The 21,382-nt window shown below is 44.1% G+C and overlaps 1 protein-coding gene across 1 annotated transcript in view; it reads left to right on the top strand.

Annotated features, from left to right (window-relative positions):
* Positions 1–25: 25 nt before the first annotated feature.
* LOC133078999 (uncharacterized) overlaps positions 26–21,382 on the top strand; it is a 46,340-nt gene continuing 24,983 nt past the window's right edge. The window contains exons 1-2 of the mRNA XM_061174225.1: positions 26–269; positions 320–913. Coding sequence (XP_061030208.1) covers positions 26–269; positions 320–913 — 838 coding nt within the window. The remainder of the gene's footprint in view (positions 270–319; positions 914–21,382) is intronic.

Below are 21,382 nucleotides of genomic sequence, written 5' to 3'. Positions count from 1 at the left end.
GCCGGCGGGGCGGGGCCTGAGAGGGATGGTACCTGCGGGGCGGGGCCTGAGAGGGCGAGGCCCCATAGGGGTGGTGTCTGCGCTCTGGAGGCCGGCGGAGCGGGGCCTGGGCGGGGCCCGGAGAGAGGCGGGGCCGGAGAGGGGCGGTGTCGGCGGGGCGGAGCCCTGGAAGGCAAAGCAGGCCGCTGGGCGGGGCCTGGGCCGAGGAGCGGGGCGGATGGGGTGTGGCCTGGAGCGGGCGGGGGGCGGGGCCATCGAGGGCCGGGCAGGTGAGGGGCCTGGCCGTGGACGCGGGGGCGTGGTCAGCGAGGCGTCCTAGCACGGAGCGTGGCCTGGGGGCGCGGCCTCCGGGGCGCTTTGGAGCGCGCGAGGTCCGAGCGGCGTTGGAGCGGGAAGGAGGTCGGGAGGCAGCGCCTCGGTCGCCCCCGCGGACCCCGGGCTGACGCTCCCTCAGGCGGCTCGGGGCCTGGAGAGGTCGGGGAACGTGAGGGGTTCGCGGCCGGATACTTGCAGGACCCCGTGCCGGCCTCGGGCCAGGCCTGCGGAGCGCGGGCCACCACTGCTCCCCGGCGGCCGGCCGCGGCGCTGCAGCCAGGGAGGGAGCGCCCCCGGCCGTCCAGCTCGGACCGTCCAGCTCGAACCCTAACCCGTCCAGCTCCCGTCGTCCTCCGGGAACCGTCCTGCGTGGCCACCGGTCTGCAGCCCCGGCGGAGCGTGGTGTCCGGAAAGGAGAGGCCCCACTCGGTGCTGCGCGTCCTCAGAAGTTTGAGGGTTATCGTAGGGTTATTCGGCAAAACGAGCTTCCAAGTTACTTCATCCCGCGCTGGTCCTCCTGTGAGCTTGGCTCGGAATACGCTGCACTTCGGCTTAGCCGACACCGTCACCCTGGAGGGTCTTCCATCCCAGGAACAAGGTAAGTCGCGTTTGTTTTTCACTTTTCTTTTTCGCAGGGAGGAAAGTTAAAATAGGTCCTATAGATTATGCTTAATTTTTTTTTAATTGAAGAAAAATTCACATAACATGAAACTAACCATTTAAGGTACTACCACCGCCTTTATCAAGTTCCAGTATATTATCATCACCACGGAAGAAAACCTGGTACCCATTAAGTAATGATTAGGTAATCACTCTCTAGTCCTCCTTCTTCAGCCACCTGGCAACCGCCAGCCATACAACACGTGGCCTTTGGGATCTGGCTTCTTTCACTTAGAATAATGTTTTCAGGGTTCACCCACATTGTAGTAGGTGTCAGGACTTCATTCTCTTTTATGGCTGAATAATGTTCCATTATATAGATATGTCACATTTTGCTTATCCATTCATCTGCTGATGGACATTTAGGTTGCTTCCACTACTTGCCTATTGTGACTAGTGTTGCTGTGAACACTTGTGTACAAGTGTTTGACTCCCTATTTTCAGTTCCTTTGGGTGTATACCTAGGAGTGGAATTGCTGGGTCATGTGGTGAGTCTGTGTTTAATTTTTTGAGGACTCACCAAGCCATTTTCCACAGTGGTTGCCTATTTTGCATTCCCATTAGCAATATATGAGGGTTCCAGTTTCTCCGCCTCCTCGCCAACACCTGTTTTCTCTTAAAAAAACAAAAACCGAAAAAAAAACAGAACTAACCCCATCCTGGTTGGTGTGAAATATCTCACTGAGGTGTGTGTTTGTTTTTTTGTTTTTTGCCACGCGGAAAGGCTTGTGGGATTGCAGTTCCCCTAACAGGGATCAAACCCGGGCCCTAACAGTGATCGAACCCGGGCCCTAACAGTGAAAGCTTACTCAGGTTTTGATTTGCATTTTCCTAATGGCTAGTGATGTTGGACATCTTTTCATGTGCTTGTTGGATGTGTGTTTGTCTTTGGAGAAATCACTGTTCAAATCCTTTGCCCATTTTTTACTTGGGTTGCATGCCTTTTTGTTGTTCAGTTGTAAGAATTCTTTACGTATTCTGGATACTAGACGTCGTTAGATATATGATGTGCAAATTTTTTCTCCCATCCTGTAGGTTGTCTTTTCACTTTCTTGATTGTGTCCTTTGATGCACAAAAGTTTTTAATGCTGATGACTTTCAATTAATTTTTTCCTTATGCTCATGCTTGTAGTGTCATATGTAAGAAACCATTACCAAGTTCAAGATCATGAAGGTTTACACCTATGTTTCCTTCTAATCGTTTTATAGTTTCAGCTCTTAGATTTAAGGCTTTGATCCAATTTGAGTTAATTTTTATATGGATGTGATAAGGGTTCAACTTCATTGTTTTGCATGTGGAAATCCAGATTTCCCAGCACCATTTGTTGAAAGGCCTATTCTTTCCCCATTGAATTTTGTTGGCACCCTTGATGAAACCAGTTGTATGGTTAATATCTGGACTCTCAATTTTATTCCAATGATCCCTATGTCTGACCTCATGCCAGAAGCATAATGTCTTGAAAACTGGAACTTTGTAGTATGTTTTGAAATTGAGAGGTGTGGGTCCTCCAACTCTGTTCTTTTTTAAGATTGTTTCGACTATTTGACTATTTTTCACTAGCAACTCCATATGAATTTTAGGATCACTTTTTCTATTTCTGCAAAAAAGAATTTTGGGATTTTAGTAGGGATTGTGTTGAATCTGTAGAATGCTTGAGGAATATTGCCATCTTAACAGTATTAAGTTTCACAAGATGTCTTTCCATTTATTTAAGTCATCTTTAATGTCTTTCAGAAGGGTTTTGTGGTTTGGGGTATACAGATCTTGGACTTGATTGAATTTATTCCTAAGTATTTTATTATTTTTGATGCTATTGTGAGGTTATCTTATAAATTTCCTTTTCAGATTGTTCATTGCTAGTGTATAGAAGTACAAGTCATTAAAAAATACTGATCTGGTATCCGACAATTTTGCTGAACTTCTTTATTAGGACTTTCTACATATGACATCAAGTCATCTGCAAATAGAGATAGTTTTACTTCTTCCTGTCTAATTTGAATGCCTTTTATTTCTTTCTCTGACTAGAACTTTTACTATAATATTGAATAGAAGTGGTGAAAATGGACATCCTTGTCTTGTTCCAGATTTTAGAGGAAGAATTTTCAGTCTTTCATCACTTATTATTATATTAGCTTTGGGTATTTGGGATATTAGCTTGGGGCCTGCTGAGGTATTCTCCTTCTATTCCTTTTTTTTTTTTAAGATTTATTATTTATTTTATTAATTTTTGGTTGCGTATGTTCTTAGTTGCGGCATGTGGGATCTTCGTTGAGGCATGCAGGATCTTTCGTTGTGGCGTGTGGGCTCTTCATTGTGGTGTGCGGGCTTCTCTCTAGTTGTGCTGTGGGAATTTTGTCTCCTCTAGTTGTGGCGCCTGGGCACCAGGGTGCGTGGGCTCTGTAGTTTGCGGCACGCAGGCTCTCTAGTTGAGGCGCTCGAGCTCAGTAGTTGTGGCGCGCGGGCTTAGTTGCCCCACAGCATGTGGGATATTAGTTCCCTGACTAGGGATCGAACCTGCGTCCCCTGCTTTGGAAGGCGGATTCTTTACCACTGGACCACCAGGGAAGTCCCTACTCCTGGTTTTAAAATGTTTTATCATGAAATGATGCTGAATTTTATCGAATGCTTTTTCTGCATTAATTGAGATGATCATGTGGTGTTTTTCCCTTCCTTCTATTCATGTGGTGTATTACATTGATTGATTTTTGTGTGTGGAACCACCCTTCTAATTCCTCAGATAAATCCCGCATGATCATGGTGTATAATCATTTTAATGTGCTGCTGGATTCAGCTTGCTAGTATTTCCTTTCTTTTTTAAAAAATATTTTATTGATTTATAGCTGATTTACAATGTTGTGTTAGTTTCGGGTGTACAGCAAAGTGTTTCAGTTATACATATACATATATCCACTCTTTTTCAAATTCTTTTCTCATAGAGATTATCACAGAATATTGAGTAGTGGTCCCTGTGCTATACTGTAGGTTCTTGTTGGTTATTTAATATATAGTAGTGTGTGTATGTTAATCCTAAGCTCCTGATTTATCCCCCTGCCCCGTTTCCCCTTTGGTAACCATAAATTTGTTTCCGATATCTGTAAGTCCATTTATGTTTTGTAAATAAGTTCATTTGTATCATTTTTAAAAATTAGATTCCACATATGAGTCATATTTGCTAGTACTTTCTTGAGGATATTTGCATCTGTATTCATAAAATACTGGTCTATAGTTTTTTTCTTTGGTGTCTTTGTCTGACTTTGGAATCAGGATTATGCTATCCTCATAACTTAGGGCATGTCCAATAACTTCAGAGGTGTTCCTTTCTCTTCTGCTTTTTGCAAGAGTTTGGAGTGGATTAATGTTAATTCCTTAACGTTTGGTGGAATTCACCTGTGAAGCCATCTGTTCCTGGGCTTGCTTTCTTGGGATGTTTTTGATTACTGACTCAATCTCTTTATTTCTTTTTTTTTTTAAAGTCTGAATCTTTTTTTTTTTTTTTAATTATTTATTTATTTATTTATTTTTGGCTGTGTTGGGTCTTCGTTTCTGTGCGAGGGCTTTCTCTAGTTGCGGCGAGCGGGGGCCACTCTTCATCGCGGTGCGCGGGCCTCTCACTATCGCGGCCTCTCTTGTTGGGGAGCACAGGCTCCAGTCGCGCAGGCTCAGTAGTTGTGGCTCACGGGCCCAGCCGCTCCGCGGCATGTGGGATCTTCCCAGACCAGGGCTCGAACCCGTGTCCCCTGCATTGGCAGGCAGACTCTCAACCACTGCGCCACCAGGGAAGCCCCAATCTCTTTATTTCTTACAGATCTATTCTTATTTCTTCTTGGGTCAGTTTGGGTAATTTGTGTGTTTGTAGGTATTTGTCCATTTCATATAGGTTTTCTAATATACTCCTGTTGTTTGTTGTATAACCTTTCCTTATTTCTGCAAAACCCATAGTAATGTCCCCTTGTTCACCACTGATTATAGTAATTTGAGTCTTCTCTTTTTTCTTAGCTTACATAAAGAACTGTCCACTTTATTGATCTTTTCAAAGAACCAGCTTGTTTTGCTGATTCTGTTGATTATTTCATGTATCTCCACTCCAATCTTTATCCTTTAAACTAAACTCAAAGCCTCACTTGTACTGGCTTTGGGTTTAGTTTTCTCTTCTTTTTCTTGTTCCTTAAGGTGTGAAGTTGGGTTATTGATTTCATTGTTTTTTGTGTAGCAGGCATTTACATCTATAAGATTCCCTTGGAGTACTGTATTCACTGCACCCTATAAGTTTTTCATTTTCTGTAGTCTCCAAGAATTTCCAAAATTTCCTTTGCGATTTCTTCTTTGACTCATTGGTTATTTAAGAGTGTGGTCTTTAATTTCCACGTGTTTGGAATTTTCCACTTTCCTTTCTGTTACTGATTTCTAGCTTCATTCCAATGTGGTCAGAGAAGATCATTTGTGTTATTTCAGTCTTTTCAAATTTACTGGGACTTGTTTCATGGCCTAGTGAGTTATCTATTCTTGAGAATGTTCCATGTACACATGAGAAGAATGTTTATTCTGCTGTTGTTGGGTGAAATGTTCTGTGTATGTCTGTTAGATCTAACTAGTTTATAGTGTTCAAGTCCTCCATTTCCTTACTGAATTTCTGTCCCGTTGTTCCATCCATTATGAAAGTGGGGAATTGATGTTTCCAACTGTTGTTGTAGAACTATCTATTTCTCCCTTCAATTCTGTCAGTTTTTAGATCATACGTTTTGGGACTCTGTAATTTGGTGTGTATATGTTTATAATTTTTATATCTCCTTGATGGAGATACATATATAATCTTAAAAAATCAATATATAACGTCTTTCATTGATTCTTGGAACAAATCAATATATAATGTCTTTCATTGATTCTTGTAACAATTTTTAAGTTAAATTCTATTTTGTCTGATATTAGTATAGCCACCCCAGCTCTCTTTTGGATTTACTTCTACATTTATTTGTTTTATGTATGTCTTCTGTGTGTGTGATTTTTTGTTTTTGTTGTTCCTTAGTTCTTCCATTACTGTCTGCTTTTGTATTTAGTTAATTTTTTTAAGCATGCCATCTTGATTCCATTTTCTTTTTCCATATGTTTTTTAGTTATTTGTTTGTGGTTACCTTGGGGATTACAGTTAACATCTTATGACAACCTAGGTTAAACTTATTTAAATAATACCATTTAAATGGCATTTAATAATACCATTTTTGTATTATAGAAATAATACCAATTAGTTTCAATAATATACAAACACCCTGCTCGTGTATATCTCTGTCCCTCCTTTATTTTATTTAAAAAAATTTTTTTTAGTTAATTTATTTGTTTGTTTGTTTGTTTTTGGCTGTGTTGGGTCTTTGTTGCTGTGTGTGGGCTTTCTCTAGTTTCAGCGAGCGGGGGCTACTCTTCGTTGTGGTGCCCGGGCTTCTCATTGTCGTGGCTTCTCTTGTTGTAGAACACGGGCTCTAGGTGCGTGGGCTTCAGTAGTTGTGGCATGCAGGCTTTAGTAGTTGTGGCTCACGGGCTCTAGAGCGCAGGCTTAGTAGTTGTGGTGCACGGGCTTAGTTGCTCCACGGCACGTGGGATCTTCCTGGGCCAGGGCTCGAACCCGTGTCCCCTGCATTGGCAGGCGGATTCTTAACCACTGCGCCACCAGGGAAGCCCCTCTGTCCCTCCTTTAGATTGTTATTTTCACAGATTACATCTTTATATATTGTGTTCAAAGATTTATAATGATTATTGTGTGCATTTGTCTATTAAATAATATTAGAAAAAGTAGAGTTATAAACCAAAGTTCAATGATAGTGGCTTTTATGCTTACCTGTGTATTTACCTTTACTATTTGCTATTGACTGAATTGTGTCCCCCAAAATTCATGTGTTGAAGCCCCAACCCGCAATGGGATGGTATTTGGAGGTGGAGCCTTTGGGGGTGATTAGGTATTGAGGGTAGAGCTCTTAGGATGTGATTAGTGCTCTTAATAAGAAGAGACACAAGAGAGATCTCTTTCTCTCGCTCCGCCATGTGAGGACACAACAAGAAATTGGCCTTTTGCAAGCCTGGAAGAGGACCCTCACCAATCTGCCAGCACTTTGATCTCAGGCTTCCCAGCCTCCAGAACTGAGAGGAGTAAATGTTGTTTAAGCCCCTCAGCCTGTGATAAAATGTTGTGGCATCCAAGTTGACTAAGACACTGGTGTTCCTTATTTTACTCATGGCTTTGAATCACAGTCTAGCATCCTTTCATTTCACCGTGAAGGACTCCTTTAACATTTCTGTAGAGCAGGTCTGCTGGCAGTGAACTATTCCAGCTATTGTTTATCTGGAAGTGTTTTAATTTCTCTTTCATTCTTTTTTTTTTGGTTTATCAATATATTTTTTATTGAAGTATAGTTGACTTACAGTGTTGTGTTAATTTCTGCTGTACGGCAAAGTGATTCAGTTATATATATACACACACACACACACATTTTTTAATATTCTTTTGCACTGTGGTTTATCACAGGATATTGAGTATAGTTCTCTGTGCTGTACAGTAGAACCACGTTGTTTATCTGTTCTGTATATAAAAGCTTACATCTGCTCACCCCAACCTCCCACTCCATCCCTCCCCCAAAGCCCTCCCCTTTGGCAAACACCAGTCTGTTCTCTGTGTCCGTGATTCTGTTTCTGTTTCATAGATAGGTTCGTTTGTGTCATATTTTAGATTCCATATATAAGTGATATCCTATGGTATTTGTCTTTCTCTTTCTGATCTATTCCACTTAGTATGATAATCTTTAGTTGCATCCATGTTGCTGCAAATGGCATTATTTTGTTCTTTTTTTTTTACAGCTGAGTAATATTCCATTGTATATATGTACCACATCTTCTGTTCATCTGTTGGTGGACATTTTGGTTGTTTCTGTGTCTTGGCTATTGTAACTAGTGCTGCAGTGAACGTTGGGGTGCATGTATCTTTTCAAATTATAGTTTTCTCTGGATATATGGCCAGGAGTGGGATTGCTAGATCATATGGTAATTCTATTTTTAGTTTTCTGAGGAACTTTCATACTGTTTTCCACAATGGCTGCAACAACTTACATTCCCACCAACAGTGTAGGAGGATTCACTTTCCTCCACACCGTCTCCAGCATTTGTTATTTGTAGACTTTTTAATGATGGCCATTCTGACTGGTGTGAGGTGGTACCTCGTAGTTTTGATTTGCATTTCTCTAATCATTAGCAATGTTGAGCATCTTTTCACGTGCCTATTGGCCATCTGTATTTCTTCTTTGGAGAAATGTCTGTTTAGGTCTTCTGCCCATTTTTCAATTGGGCTGTTTGTTTTTTTGTTGTTGAGTTGTATGAGCTGTTTGTATCTTTTGGAAATTAAGCCCTTGGCGGTCACATCATTTGTAAATATTTTCACACATTCTGTAGGTTGTCTTTTTGTTTTATTTATGGTTTCCTTTGCTGTACAAAAGCTTGTAAGTTTGATTGGGTCTCATTTGTTTATTTTTGCTTTTATTTCTATTGCCTTGGGAGACTGACCTAAGAAAACATTGGTACGATTTATGTCAGAGAATGTTTTGCCTGTGATCTCTTCTAGGAGCTTTGTGGTGTTAGGTCTTATGTTGAAGTCTTTAAGCCATTTTGAGTTCATTTTTGTGCATGGTGTGAGGGTGTGTTCTAACTTCATTGATTTACACGCAGCTCTCCAACTTTCCCAGCACCACTTGCTGAAGAGCCTGTCTTTTTTTTTTTTTTCCCCTGAAACATTTATATTAACATATTTCCATACAAATAACCCAAAGACAGTTTAGTATTAGTTGTTTTTGTTTGTTTGTTTGTGCTGTAGGTTCTTATCAGTCATCAATTTTGTACACATCAGTGTACATGTCAATCCCAATCGCCCAATTCAGCACACCACCATCCCCACCCCACTGCGGTTTTCCCCCCTTGGTGTCCATACGTCTGTTCTCTACATCTGTGTCTCAACTTCTGCCCTGCAAACCGAGCCTGTCTTTTTCCCATTGTATATTCTTGCCTCTTTTGTCAAAGATTAACTGACTGTAGGTGTGTAGGTTTATTTCTGGGCTCTCTATTCTATTCCCTTGACCCATATATCTGTTTTTGTGCCAATACTATGCTGTTTTGATTACTGTAACTTTGTAGTATTGTCTGAAGTCTGGGAGGGTTATACCTCCTGCTTTGCTCTTTTCCTTCAGGATTGCTTTGGCAATCCTGGGACTTTTATGGTTGCATATGAATTTTATGATTACCTGTTCTAGTTCTGTGAAACATGTCATGGGTAATTAGATAGGGATCACATTAAATCTGTAGATTGCTTTGGGTAGTATGGCCATTTTAACAATATTAATTCTTCCAGTCCAAGAGCATGGGATATCTTTCCATTTCTTTGAATCATCTTCAATTTCTTTTATTAATGTTTCATAGTTCTCAGTATATAAGATTTTCACCTTCTTGGTCAGGTTTATTCCTAAGTATTTTATTTTTGGAGGTGCTATTTTTTAAATAAATTTATTTATTTTATTTATTTATTTTTGGCTGCATTGGGTCTTTGTTGCCACACGCGGGCTTTCTCTAGTTGTGGCGAGCGGGGGCTACTCTTCATTGTGGTGCAAGTGCTTCTCATTGCAGTGATTTCTCTTGTTGCAGAGCACGGGCTCTAGGTGCACGGGCTTCAGTAGTTGTGGCACGAGGGCTCAGTAGTTGTGGCTCGCAGGCTTAGTTGCTCTGCGGCATGTGGGATCTTCCCAGGCCAGGGATCAAACCTGTGTACCCTGCATTGGCAGGCGGATTCTTAACCACTGCACCACCGGGGAAGTCCCTGGGGGTGCGATTTTAAACTGTATTTTTTTTTTTACATTCCCTTTCTGATATTTTATTGTTGGTGTAAAGAAATGCAGCCAATTTCTGTATGTAATCTTGTATCCTGATACCTTGCTGAATTCATTTATTAGTTCTGGTAGTTTTTGTGTGGAGTCTTAAGGGTTTTCTATATATAGTATCATATCATCTGCATATAATGACAATTTTACTTCTTTCTTTCCAATTTGAATATCTTCTGTTTCTTTTGTGGCTAGGACTTCCAATACTATGTTGAATAGAAGAGGTGAGAGTGGGCATCCTTGTCCTGTTCCAGATTTTAGTGGGAAGGCTTTCAGCTTTTCACCATTGAGTATTATATTGGCTGTGGGTGGGACTTCCCTGGCGGTCCAGTGGTTAAGACTCTACGCTTCCAAGGCAGGGGGCATGGGCTCGATCCCTGGCCAGGGAACTAAGATCCCACATGCTGCCTGGCGCAGCCAAAAAAAAAAAGTCATCATATATTGGCTGTGGGTTTGTCATGAATAGCTTTTATTATGTTATGTTCCTTTTTTACCCACTTTAGTGAGAGTTTTAATCATGAATGGAGATTGAATTTTGTCAAATGCTTTTTCTGCATCTATTGAGATGATCATGTGGTTTTTGTCTTTTCTTTTATTTATGTGGTGTATCACATTGATTTGCATATGCTGAACCATCCTTGTGAACTTGCGATGAATCCCACTTGTTCTTGGTGTATGGTCTTTTTTTATGTGTTGTTGGATTTGGTTTGCTAATATTTTGTTGAGAATTTTTGCATCTATATTCATCAGAGATATTGCCCTGTAATTTTCTTTTTTGGTGGTGTCTTTGTCTGGTTTTGGTATCAGGGTGATGGTGGTTTCATAGTATGTCTTTGGTAGTGTTCCCTTCTCTTCCATTTTTTTTGGAAGAGTTGGAGAAGGATCGGTAGAAGTTCTTTTTTATATATTTAGTAGAATTCACCTGGGGAGCCATCTGGTCCTGGACTTGTGTTTGTAGGGAGTTTTTTTTTGTTTTTTGTTTTTTTACCATCTTAATATGGTTTTTTTTAAAGGCACAGGCTTTTTTTTTTTTTTTTTTTTAAAGATTTATTGATTGATTGATTGATTACTATGTTGGGTCTTCGTTTCTGTGCTAGGGCTCCCTCTAGTCGCGGCAAGCGGGGGCCACTCCTCATCGCGGTGCACGGACCTCTCACCACCGCGGCCCTTCCCGCTGCGGAGCACAGGCCCCAGACGTGCAGGCTCAGCAGTTGTGGCTCACGGGCCTAGTTGCTCTGCGGCATGTGGGATCTTCCCAGACCAGGGCTCGAACCCGTGTCCCCTGCATTAGCAGGCAGACTCTCAACCACCGCGCCACCAGGGAAGCCCTTGTAGGGAGTTTTTAATTTTAATTTTTATTTATTTTATTTATTTGGTTGCAGCGGGTCTAAGTTGTGGCACGTGGGCTCCTTGGTCGCGGCACGTGGGCTCCTTAGTTGTAGTTCAAGGGCTCCTTAGTTGCGGCTCACCGGCTCTTTAGTTGCAGCTCGTCAGCTCCTTAGTTGCAGCACACGGGCTCTCTAGTTGTGGCATGTGAACTCTTAGTTGCGGCATGTGGGCTCTAGTTCCCTGACCAGGAATCGAACCCAGACCCCCTGCATTGGGAGTGTGGAGTCTTAACCACTGCACCACCAGGGAAGTCCCTGTAGGGAGTTTTTAAAAATTACAGATTCTAGGGAATTCCCTGGCAGTCCAGTGGTTAGGATTCCATGCATCCACTGCAGGGGGGCACGGGTTTGGTCTCTGGTCGGGGAACTAAGATCCCGCATGCTGCATGGTGAGGCCAATAAAGAAAGAAAGAAAGAAAGGGAAGAAAATTACAGATTCTGTTTCTCTTTTAGTGATCAGTTTGTTCACATTCTCTGTTTCTTCTTGATGCAATTTTGGTGGGCTGTATGTTTCTAGAAACTTGTCCATTTTTTCTAGGTTGTTGAATTTGTTGGCATATAATTGTTCATAGTATTCCCTTATGGTTTTTTGTATTTCTGCAGTATCAGTTGTTATGTTTCCTTTTTAATTTCTTATTTTGTTTATTTGGGTTCTCTCTCTTTTCTTTTTGGTGAGCATGGCCAGAGGTTTGTCAATCTTGTTTATCCTTCCAAAGAACCAGCTCTTGGTTTTATTGATTTTTTTTCTATTGTTTTTTAAATTTTTATTTATTTCCTCTCTGATCTTTATTATTTCCTTTCTTCTGCTGAATTTAGGTATGTTTGTTCTTCTTTTTCTAATTCTTTTAAGTGGTAGATTAGGTTATTTGAGTTTTCTTGTTTTTTGAGGAAGGCCTGTATTGTTATGAACTTCCCTCTAAGAACTGCTTTTGCTGCATCCCATAGATTTTGTGTGGTTGTGTTTTCATTGTCATTTGTCTCAAGGTATTTTTTAATTTCCTCTTTGATTTCATCATTGACCCATTGGTTTTTTAGTAACATGTTTTTTAGCCTCCATGTAATCATTATTTTCTCATTTCTTTTTCTGTGGTTAATTTCTAGTTTCATGCCGTTGTGGTCAGAAAAGATGATTGAGATAATTTCCATACTCTTAAATTTGTTTAGGCTTGATTTGCACCCTAGTGTGTGGTAATGTTCTATATGCATTTGAAAAGAATGTGTATTCTGGTTTTTTTGGATGTAATGTCAGTTAAGTCTAACTGTTCTCTTGTATCATTTGGGATCTCTGTTGCCTTATTGATTCTCTGTGTAGAGGCCCTGAGTGGGGTGTTAAAGTCTCCTACTACTACTATTATTGTATTCCTGTCAGTTCTTCTCTTTATGTCTGTTATTTGTTTTATGTATTTGAGTTCTCCTATATAAGGTGCATATATGTTGACGAGTGTAATATCCTCTTCTTATGTTCATCCTTTATTAGTATATAGCGTCCTTCTTTATCTTTTTTTACGGCCTTTGTTTTAAAGTCTATTTTGTTTGATATGAGTATTGTGACCCCTGCTTTCTTGTCATTTCTGTTTGCGTGAAATACCTTTTTCCATGCCCTCACTTTCACTCTGTGTGTGTCCTTTGCCCTAAAGTGGGTCTCTTGTAGGCAACACATTGTAGGCTCTTGTTTTGTTTTGTTTTGTTTTTATCCAATTTGCCATTCTGTGTCTTTTGACTGGAGCATGTAGTCCATTGACATTTAAGGTAATTATTGACAGATATGTATTTATTGCCATTTTAAACCTTATTTTCCCATTGATTTTATATTTCGTCTTTGTCTCTTTCTTTTTCCTTTTGTGGTTTGATGATTTTCTCTTGTATTATACTTGTGTTCTCTTCTTTTTGTTTTTTCTGAATCTGTTGTATGTTTTTGATTTGTGGTTACTTTGTTTTTCAAGTATGGTAACCCTTTCCTATATCTACTTGCCTGAGACTGGTAGTCATGATACTGACCAGGGTTATTAGCCTGCTTAATCAATAGAAATTGACGTGAGGCTAGACAAGAAATTCAGCAAGGCTTTACTGGGGCCCTGCGCCGGCTGCAGGGGGGAGCGAGAACAAGTAACAGGTTCCCTTGCTCACTCCCTAAGGGGGGTGCGAGCTGGTTCCTTATAAGGGGTGAGGGCAGGGATGTGTCCAGGGGTCGGGCTGGAGGGGTGGCTTAGATGATTTGCCCACTCCTTTGCGGTGTTGAGTGCAGGGGGGCATGCACAGTACCGGGCTTTTGCTCCTGACCCCCAGTTTTTTTTTTGTTTTTTGTTTTTTGTTTTTAAAAAAAATTATTTATTTATTTATTTATTTTTGGCTGTGTTGGGTCTTTGTTTCTGTGCGAGGGCTTTCTCTAGTTGCGGCAAGTGGGGGCCACTCTTCATCGCGGTGCGCGGGCCTCTCACTCTCGCGGCCTCTCTTGTTGCGGAGCACAGGCTCCAGATGCGCAGGCTCAGTAGTTGTGGCTCACGGGCTTAGTTGCTCCGCGGCATGTGGGATCTTCCCAGACCAGGGCTCGAACCCGTGTCCCCTGCATTGGCAGGCAGATTCCCAACCACTGTGCCACCAGGGAAGCCCCTGACACCCAGTTTTTGCTCCCGGCTCTTCAGAAATGGCAGTTGGGGTTGGGTTTTTTTTGTCTTTTATATCTTTTGGGTCCAGAATTTGCCCCAACTGTGCAAGCACGCGGTTATTTTTAGTCCCATATAGCTTCTTTGTATTCTGTAGCTTGAAGAGAGGTGTGTCTAGGTGCAAGCGCTGCAGCAAAGGGTCCCAGGTCCCAGGCCTGTCTCATTCCCCCCGAGAGACTCTGCACCCTTATTCTGAAGGAGTAAGGGCCTGAAGCTCTCTTCTTCTAAACTTCTTCCTGCTGGACAGGGGCCACAGACCGTAGCCTACCCTAGAGGTGTAGAAGTCCCTCGCTGACTGTCCCAAGGACCTGTAGGGACCTAGGCCACCCTCCGCTGGAATGGGCTGAATTCCTTGAGCGATCGTGAGCCTCACTTGAAACTGTTGGAGCCTAGAAGACATAAACTTAACCAGAAGATTAAACAAACAAGGGCTTAAGAGGAGAAGAACAACCATAGCCATTAAAGGGTCTAGAAAGGGAAGGAACCAGGTTAACTTTGGGAGGGCTTCCTTAACTGTTGACCAGACAGGGGGTGATGTTGCTCCTGCCAAGAAGCCATTCTGCTTGGGTATGTATTTTTGTTAATCTCAGGGTTAAAGTTTAACATGTTTCTCTATTTATAGAATGGAAGGTCTGGACCTGTTGGTCCCAGGTCTCTTTCCTGGGCCGCAAAGTCTTAGTCACAGGTTTACAATAGTAGGGAAGACAATGGAGCACTAGATGAAATATAGCATAAATCAGCATGACTGAAAAGGGTTATGAGAAAATGAAAACCTCCTGCCGGAAAGTTTTTTGTACCTCGTGGGATGCAAGAGAACAAACTAGAGAACCAGTTTTCAGTTTCCCCGCCCACATTAAATAGCGAGGATTGTTGGTTAACTGTCTGCTGAAGACACGTGGCTTGTTGTCGAATTTTCTCAGTGTTGGTTTCTACCTGGGAAGAGGTGTTGACATATGTGCCACAAGAAGTGTTTGGAATGGGGACTTCCCTGGTGGCGCAGTGGTTAAGAATCTGCCTGCCAATGCAGGGGACACGGGGTTCGAGGCCCGGTCCGGGAAGATCCCACATGCCGTGGAGCAACTAAGCCCATGCGCCACAACTACTGAGCCTGTGCTCTGGAGCCCGCGAGCCGCAACTACTGAAGCCCGCGCACCACAACTACTGATCCCACGCGCCTAGAGCCCGTGCTCCACAACGAGAAGCCACCACAATGAGAAGCCCGCGCACCTCAACGAAGAGTAGCCTTTGCTCGACACAACTAGAGAAAGCCCACGTGCAACAACAAAGACCCAAAGCAGCCAAAAATTAATTAATTAATTAATTAAAAATAAATAAATGAAAGAAGTATTGGGAATGGCACAAACCCCACCTTGTTCTGCCAATAGATAATCCAGGGCCAATCGGTTGTCAAGTACCACCTTGGCCAAGGAATCTAGAGACTCTTGTAAATTAGTAAGAGATTTAGCAGTCTCATTGGCTAGGATGGTGAGGGTGCGAGACAAGTTTCGAAGAACATGTTGGTGGGCAGCTACCCCCCACCATGGTAGCAATGTGTACCCGAAGAAATAGGTATCTCCATCTGGGATGTTTCTGGGTAAAAATGTCGAGTTAATTGGGTGCACAGTTTTAATGAACTAGCCCAATGCTTGGGCTCCTTTAAGGAAAGAATCAAGAAAGGGAAGGGGTAATTAAAGTTCCCAGCATACATTGCGTGGGTGTGGAATAACTGTGTTAGGCAATTAGTAGCCCACAGTTGTTTATCTACCTGGCATATAAAAACATCTCCTGGCGGGGCACAGTAGACCAGCGGGCCCCAGGCTTTAAGTCCTAGCCATCTAATCCTACCGTGGAAATGTTCTCCCGCGTACACCCGACGCGTTCCATCCATGTCCGGTCTGTCGGTGTCCCCTCCCTCCGTCAGGTAGCGGGTTGGGGTTTGAGCGCAAATGGGCCACTGGAGCTCCGGCTGGGGAGGGGCCACGGTAACATGTTGGGGTGCTGTAATGCCAGTTCTTTGTCCCCACATTTTGACTTCATACTTTTCCTTCTCTTGCTAAGGGAAGAGTTAAGCAAGAGATAGTAGAATTTTCTTCAGCAGGGAAAAGAACAATTCTGACCCTGTACATTACCGCACTGAGTCTTGGGTTTTCAGTGGAAAACCATTTTCCCTCAGGAACTCGGCTAAGATCTTTTACAGGATGAACAAAGGGGTCTCTGTGGTCAATGACAGACTTAGCTCGAGGCAAGCAAACCCAGCGTGCAGTCAGCCGAGTGGAAGAAGCGAGAGTTTGAGCAGTGCGAACCAGGGAATTATCCATCCATCCTGCGGACGAGGGAAAGCAGTAGAGAAAGGTTAGAGTAGCTAATAGCCTCATAGTTGCACCAATCAGAGTTTTGATCTTGAGAGATAACCAGAGAGCAGGTAGCAAAATAGTATTAAGAGAAATGCTATAGTGACTTAAAGCCCAGTGGTAAGTATGGGGTCCTGAGGTTTTAAGGTGACTCACATTAAACCACCCAGCATGGGCAGAGAAGTTCCCTGTGGGGTATAGGTGCCGGACTATAGTGACACTCGTGGAAAATTCCGAGAGCAAGAAGGAGAGCAAGGAGGACAATAATTACCCAAATCCGCCAGAGCCTGTTAATTATTGTGTGAGTAGGCTGGAGTATTGGCAGGCAAAAAAGAAAATAGTGGTTATGGGCACTCACCCTTGGGTTTGTGAAGTTTCTTTGTCCTTCCCGAACAAGAGCTTCAGGTCTTGAAGAGGTTCACTTGTCCACCTGGGTTTTTCAAGTTGTCCAGGGTCCTCTGTGTCTTGTGAGGACGCAGAGGGGGGCAGGTTCGTAGGGACAGCTGGGACGTGTGCCTTTGGTTCCTGGGACATACTGGTGGAGACAGGTTTAGGCCTGGACACGTGTACCCAGCTCGTGAGTCCCTGGAGTTGAGGTGCTCTGGGGTGCTCAGCAGACTTGGTAAGGGCCCCTCCATTTCGGGAGTAGCTGGTCGCCAGGGGACTCGTCTTTCCAGGTCTTTGAGGGCACCCAGTCCCCAGGTTTACAGTGGAGTGACTGGGGTTGTTACCTGGGGGAGGCCTGGACTCTTGCCATATTCCTGTACAGCCCTCAGGATTTGGCGTAGGTTCGTAACGTATTCACGATGGGCTTGGGTTTCCAGGTCCGTCAGCATGTGCGGAGTGAGAAGTGGCCTCCGTGTGTCATCGCGAAGGGACCCAACTTAGTAGCTGCTTCAGGGGCTGCCCTGACGCTGAAGAGAGCTATTGGCAGCAGGCAATACCACTACTCACGTTTCCTGACAGTTTGCTCAAGGTTTTCTTTAGAATATGATTGGCCTGTTGTGTTTTTCCTGAGGACTGAGGTCCCCAGGACGAATGGAAGTGGTATTTAATTCCTAAAGCCTGCAGAAACTGTTGAGTGGCCTTTGCTACAACTGAAGGTCCATTGTCGCTCTGGAGTTGGTGGGGCAACCTGAACCTTTGAATAATTTCTTTTAAAAGCACCTTAGCCACTTCAGTTGCCTTTTCTGTCCTAGTGGGAAAGCCCTCTATCCATCCAGTAAAAGTATTTATAAAGACTAGTAAGTATTTGAAGCCCTGGAGAGAGGGCATCCGAGTGAAATGTACTTGCCGGTCCTCTCCTGGGTAAGTCCCACGTCACTGGCCTGGGCTGACAAGAAGGGGAGGCTTGAGGTTGCCCCCTGGATTATGGGTGTCGCAAAGGGCACGGGCTTGAGTAACTCTTTTAATTGTCTCTGGGAGCCCTTTTCCTGTAAAAAGCCGGAAAACGATTGTACACATGGCCTCCCTCCCCAGATGGAGAGAATCATGTAGCCCTTTAATAATTTTCCGTTGGTCAGAGAGACGTACGAGCAGTTTCGGCTCTATGTGCCACTAGCCATCCGTTCCCTTAGCTCCCCTTCTGTCTCGTGCCCAGTTCTCTTCGGAAGTCGAGTACCTGGGTGTAACGTTAGAGGAGGTAGGTATGGGATTAATGCCATTTCTGGGATGGGCGTCAGGGCTGCTTTCTTTGCCTCCTGATCTGCCCTGCTGTTTCCTCAGGTAATTTGAGAATTTTCCTTTTGGCCCCCACGGCAGTGGATGACTGCTACTAGTTTTGGTTTTTGAGCCACTTCTATGACATGTGCAATCTCAGCCCCATGTTTTACAGGGGAATTTATTGCATTCAAAAGTCCTCTTTCTTTCCAGATAGCTGCGTGGGCATGTAAAATAAGGAAGGCATATTTCGAGTCTGTATATATTTATAATTTTTCCTTCCCCCAAGGTTAAGGCTCAGGTTAGGGCTATTAGTTCAGCTCTCTGGGCTGAAGTGTTAGGTGGCAGAGGTTTGGCTTCTGTGGCACCATGAGTGCTCGCAATAGCATACCCTGCCCTCCTGGCTCCATCTTTAACGAAACTCCTGCTGTCAGTAAACCGTTCTTCCTCAGGGTTTTCTGTAGCCTGGTCTGTTAGGTCAGGCCTACAGGCGTAAACCTGGTCAAGGGTTTCCAGGCAGCAATGTGTTAGTTCTGGGCCTTCAGCAGGCATCGGTGTAGCCGGGTTGAGGGTGTAGCAGCTTTTGAGGGTTACCTCTGGGGAGTCAAGGAGTAAAGCGTGGTACTTAGTAAGGCGGCCTCCAGTAGCCAGTGGTGGCCTTTTATCTCCAGAATCCCTTGCACTTGATAAGGGGTCTGGACTTCCAGTGGCTGTCCAAAGGTGAGCTTGTCAGCTTCTTCCACGAATAAAGCAGTGGCAGCTACCCTCCCCCAGAGGCAGCCAGGCCAGCCTCGGGCCACGGAGTCTAGTTGTTTGGAAAAATAGCCTATGGGCGGAGGAACTTCTCTTAGCTTTGTACAAGGACCCCCAGAGTTGTCCCCTGCTTTTCAGCTACATACAAGATAAATGGTTTTATTTTCAGTTGGGGAGGCCAGAGCAGGATCTCTGGTGAGGGCCTGTCTGATATTATTAAAAGCCCTTTCTTGTTCCCCTGTCCAAAGTAATGGTGCTGTATCTGGGCCTTTAGTGGCTTCACATAGGGGCTTAGCCATTAGCCTGAATCCTGGCATCCAAATTCTGCAAAATCCGGCCATGCCTAAGAAAGTATGAAGATTTTTTTTTGTCTTTGGGGTGCTTAGGCCTAAGATAGCTTGTTTTCTATCTGGGGATAACTGTCTACTTCCAGCGTTTATAATATATCCCAGGTATTTAACTTGTTGCTTTGAGATTTGTGCCTTTTTCTGGGAGTCCCTGTAGCCCCGGGCCCCAAGGAAATTAAGGACTTCAATGGTATTTTGATCTGAGGGCTCCATGGTGGGGCTACGTATTAATATATCATCCACATACTGTAGAATGGCCCCTTTTTTTAGGTGTATTTCCCTTAGTTCTTTTCCTAGGGCCTGGGAGAACAAGTGTGGGCTGTCCCGAAACCCCCGAGGCAATACTCTCCAGGTATATTGTTGCATTGGGCCTGAGTGGGAGTTAGTCCACTTGAAGGCAAACATGTACTGAGATGAGGGATGAACTGGGATACAAAAGAAGGCATCCTTGAGGTCAAGCCCAGTAAACCATCTGGCATCTCCAGGAACCTGGGCTAATATAAGGGTTGGCCATGAGGAGATGTATAGGGACTGCCTCAGTTACTGATCTAAGGTCTGTACCGTTCGATATTCCCCATTTGGTTTAACAACTGCATGAAGAATGACAGGGCACTAAGAGGCCATGTTTTAAGAATTTATGAGGGGTTGCAAACATTTTCTTGCTCCTAACTTTATGGGGTACTGTCTCTTGTTAGGATAAGTGACTTTTGGCTGAAGGCTAATTTTTACAGGTTGGTCACTTAGAGCTTTCCCAGGGATTCCTTTGTCCCAGACTGCAGGGTTTACTGCGTGTAGAATATGGTTGGGAATAGGCCCTTGTTCTTCCAGCTGATTTGTCTTAGAGTCAAGAAAAGGGGCTGCCTGGGGCCTCCTAACTGTAATACGGCTCCGAGGGAGCCCAGAAGGTCTCTCCCCAGTAGTGGGGTAAGACACTCAGGCACAACTAAAACGCCATGTGAGATCAAACCCTGTTCAAAGTGACAAGCGAGAGGCCCAGTGAAGAAACGGGTGTGAGGCTTTCCATTGACACGTCACCGTGCAGCTTTTGGAGGAAAGAGACCCAGTGTGAGAGATCAGGACAGAGTAAGTGGCTCCCGTGTTAATTAAAAAATTGATTTTCTTACCTGCCACATCAGGGACCACCCGGGGCTCCTTGATGGAGACAGACATCTTGTTGCGGGGAGCCACCGGAATCCCCGGGCGTCCTCAGTTGTCCAGCATGGCCGTCTCGGGGGCGGGAGCCCCCCTTCCCCTTTGGGACTGGGGACAGTCCCACTTCCGATGACCTGTTCGTTTGCAGACTGGGCATGGACCAGGTGGTTCCTTTTGGCGCTTTTGGGCCCAGTGGCCAGTTGACTTGCATTTGAAGCATTCCCCCTTGCTGGTTTATACCTCTAGGCGGACGGTGAAGCTTCTTTGGCCCCCTTGGGTTGTCCTGAGGTCGCAAGGCATGGCTGACAGCTATGGCTATCAGTTTAGCTTGAGGCCTGGCCTGCCTGTTTTCACGTTGGGTTCTCTCTTCCTCTCAGCTTGATCTCGATTATTAAATACCCCAAAGGCCACCTCTAGGAGTTAGGACATAGGTGTTTGTGGGCCTAATTGTAACTTTTGGAGTTTCCACCTAATATCAGGGGCGGATTCGCTGATAAAATGTTGTCCCAGCAGGGGTTTACCCTCGGGAGTGGAGGGATCAATGTTAGTAAATTTTCTAAAAGCCTCCACAAGCCGTCCCTGAAAGAGGGCTGGATGTTCTTTTTCTTCTTGCAGCACTCCTTTAACCTCTTCATAGTTAACTGGCTTTTTGATACACCTTCTCATCCCTTCTAGTATACATTGGATCATGTGCTTCCTGGCTTCTGTTCCCTCACGGGAATTATAATTCCAACGGGGCTCCTGATTTGGGACTGCGTCTCCACCCATAACAAAATGTTCGGGTTGGTCCCTGGCAAGCTGGGCAGCGTGCCCCTGGGCTGCTCCCCAATTCTCTGTTTTTCCTCAGGGGTACAGCAAATAGACAGGACTATTTGGACATCCTTCCAAGTTGAATCAAACGCCAGAGTTAGGGCCTGAAACCCTTCAGCAGACTTACTAGGGTCTTCTGAAAACCGGCCCCAGTCTCTGCTTGCATTGGGCTAAGTTGGTGAAGGAGAACGGCACATGTACTCTGATTGTCCCTTCACCATTTTTCACTTCCCTAAGAGGGCATAATTTCCCTGATCCTGGGTGATAGGAGATTCCACTACGAGTTACCCCGGCGGGACTAGTCTCTGCCTCCTGGGGTAACGGAGGGCATAAAGGAACATAGGGAGGTGGAGTGTAGATTGGTCAGAGGTATCTGAAGAAGT

This window comes from Eubalaena glacialis, chromosome 18 (genome assembly GCF_028564815.1).
Source record: "Eubalaena glacialis isolate mEubGla1 chromosome 18, mEubGla1.1.hap2.+ XY, whole genome shotgun sequence".
Classification (NCBI taxonomy): Eukaryota; Metazoa; Chordata; class Mammalia; order Artiodactyla; family Balaenidae; genus Eubalaena; species Eubalaena glacialis.
Note: the sequence above shows the minus strand (reverse complement) of the source record. Positions and strands in the feature narration are given on the sequence as shown.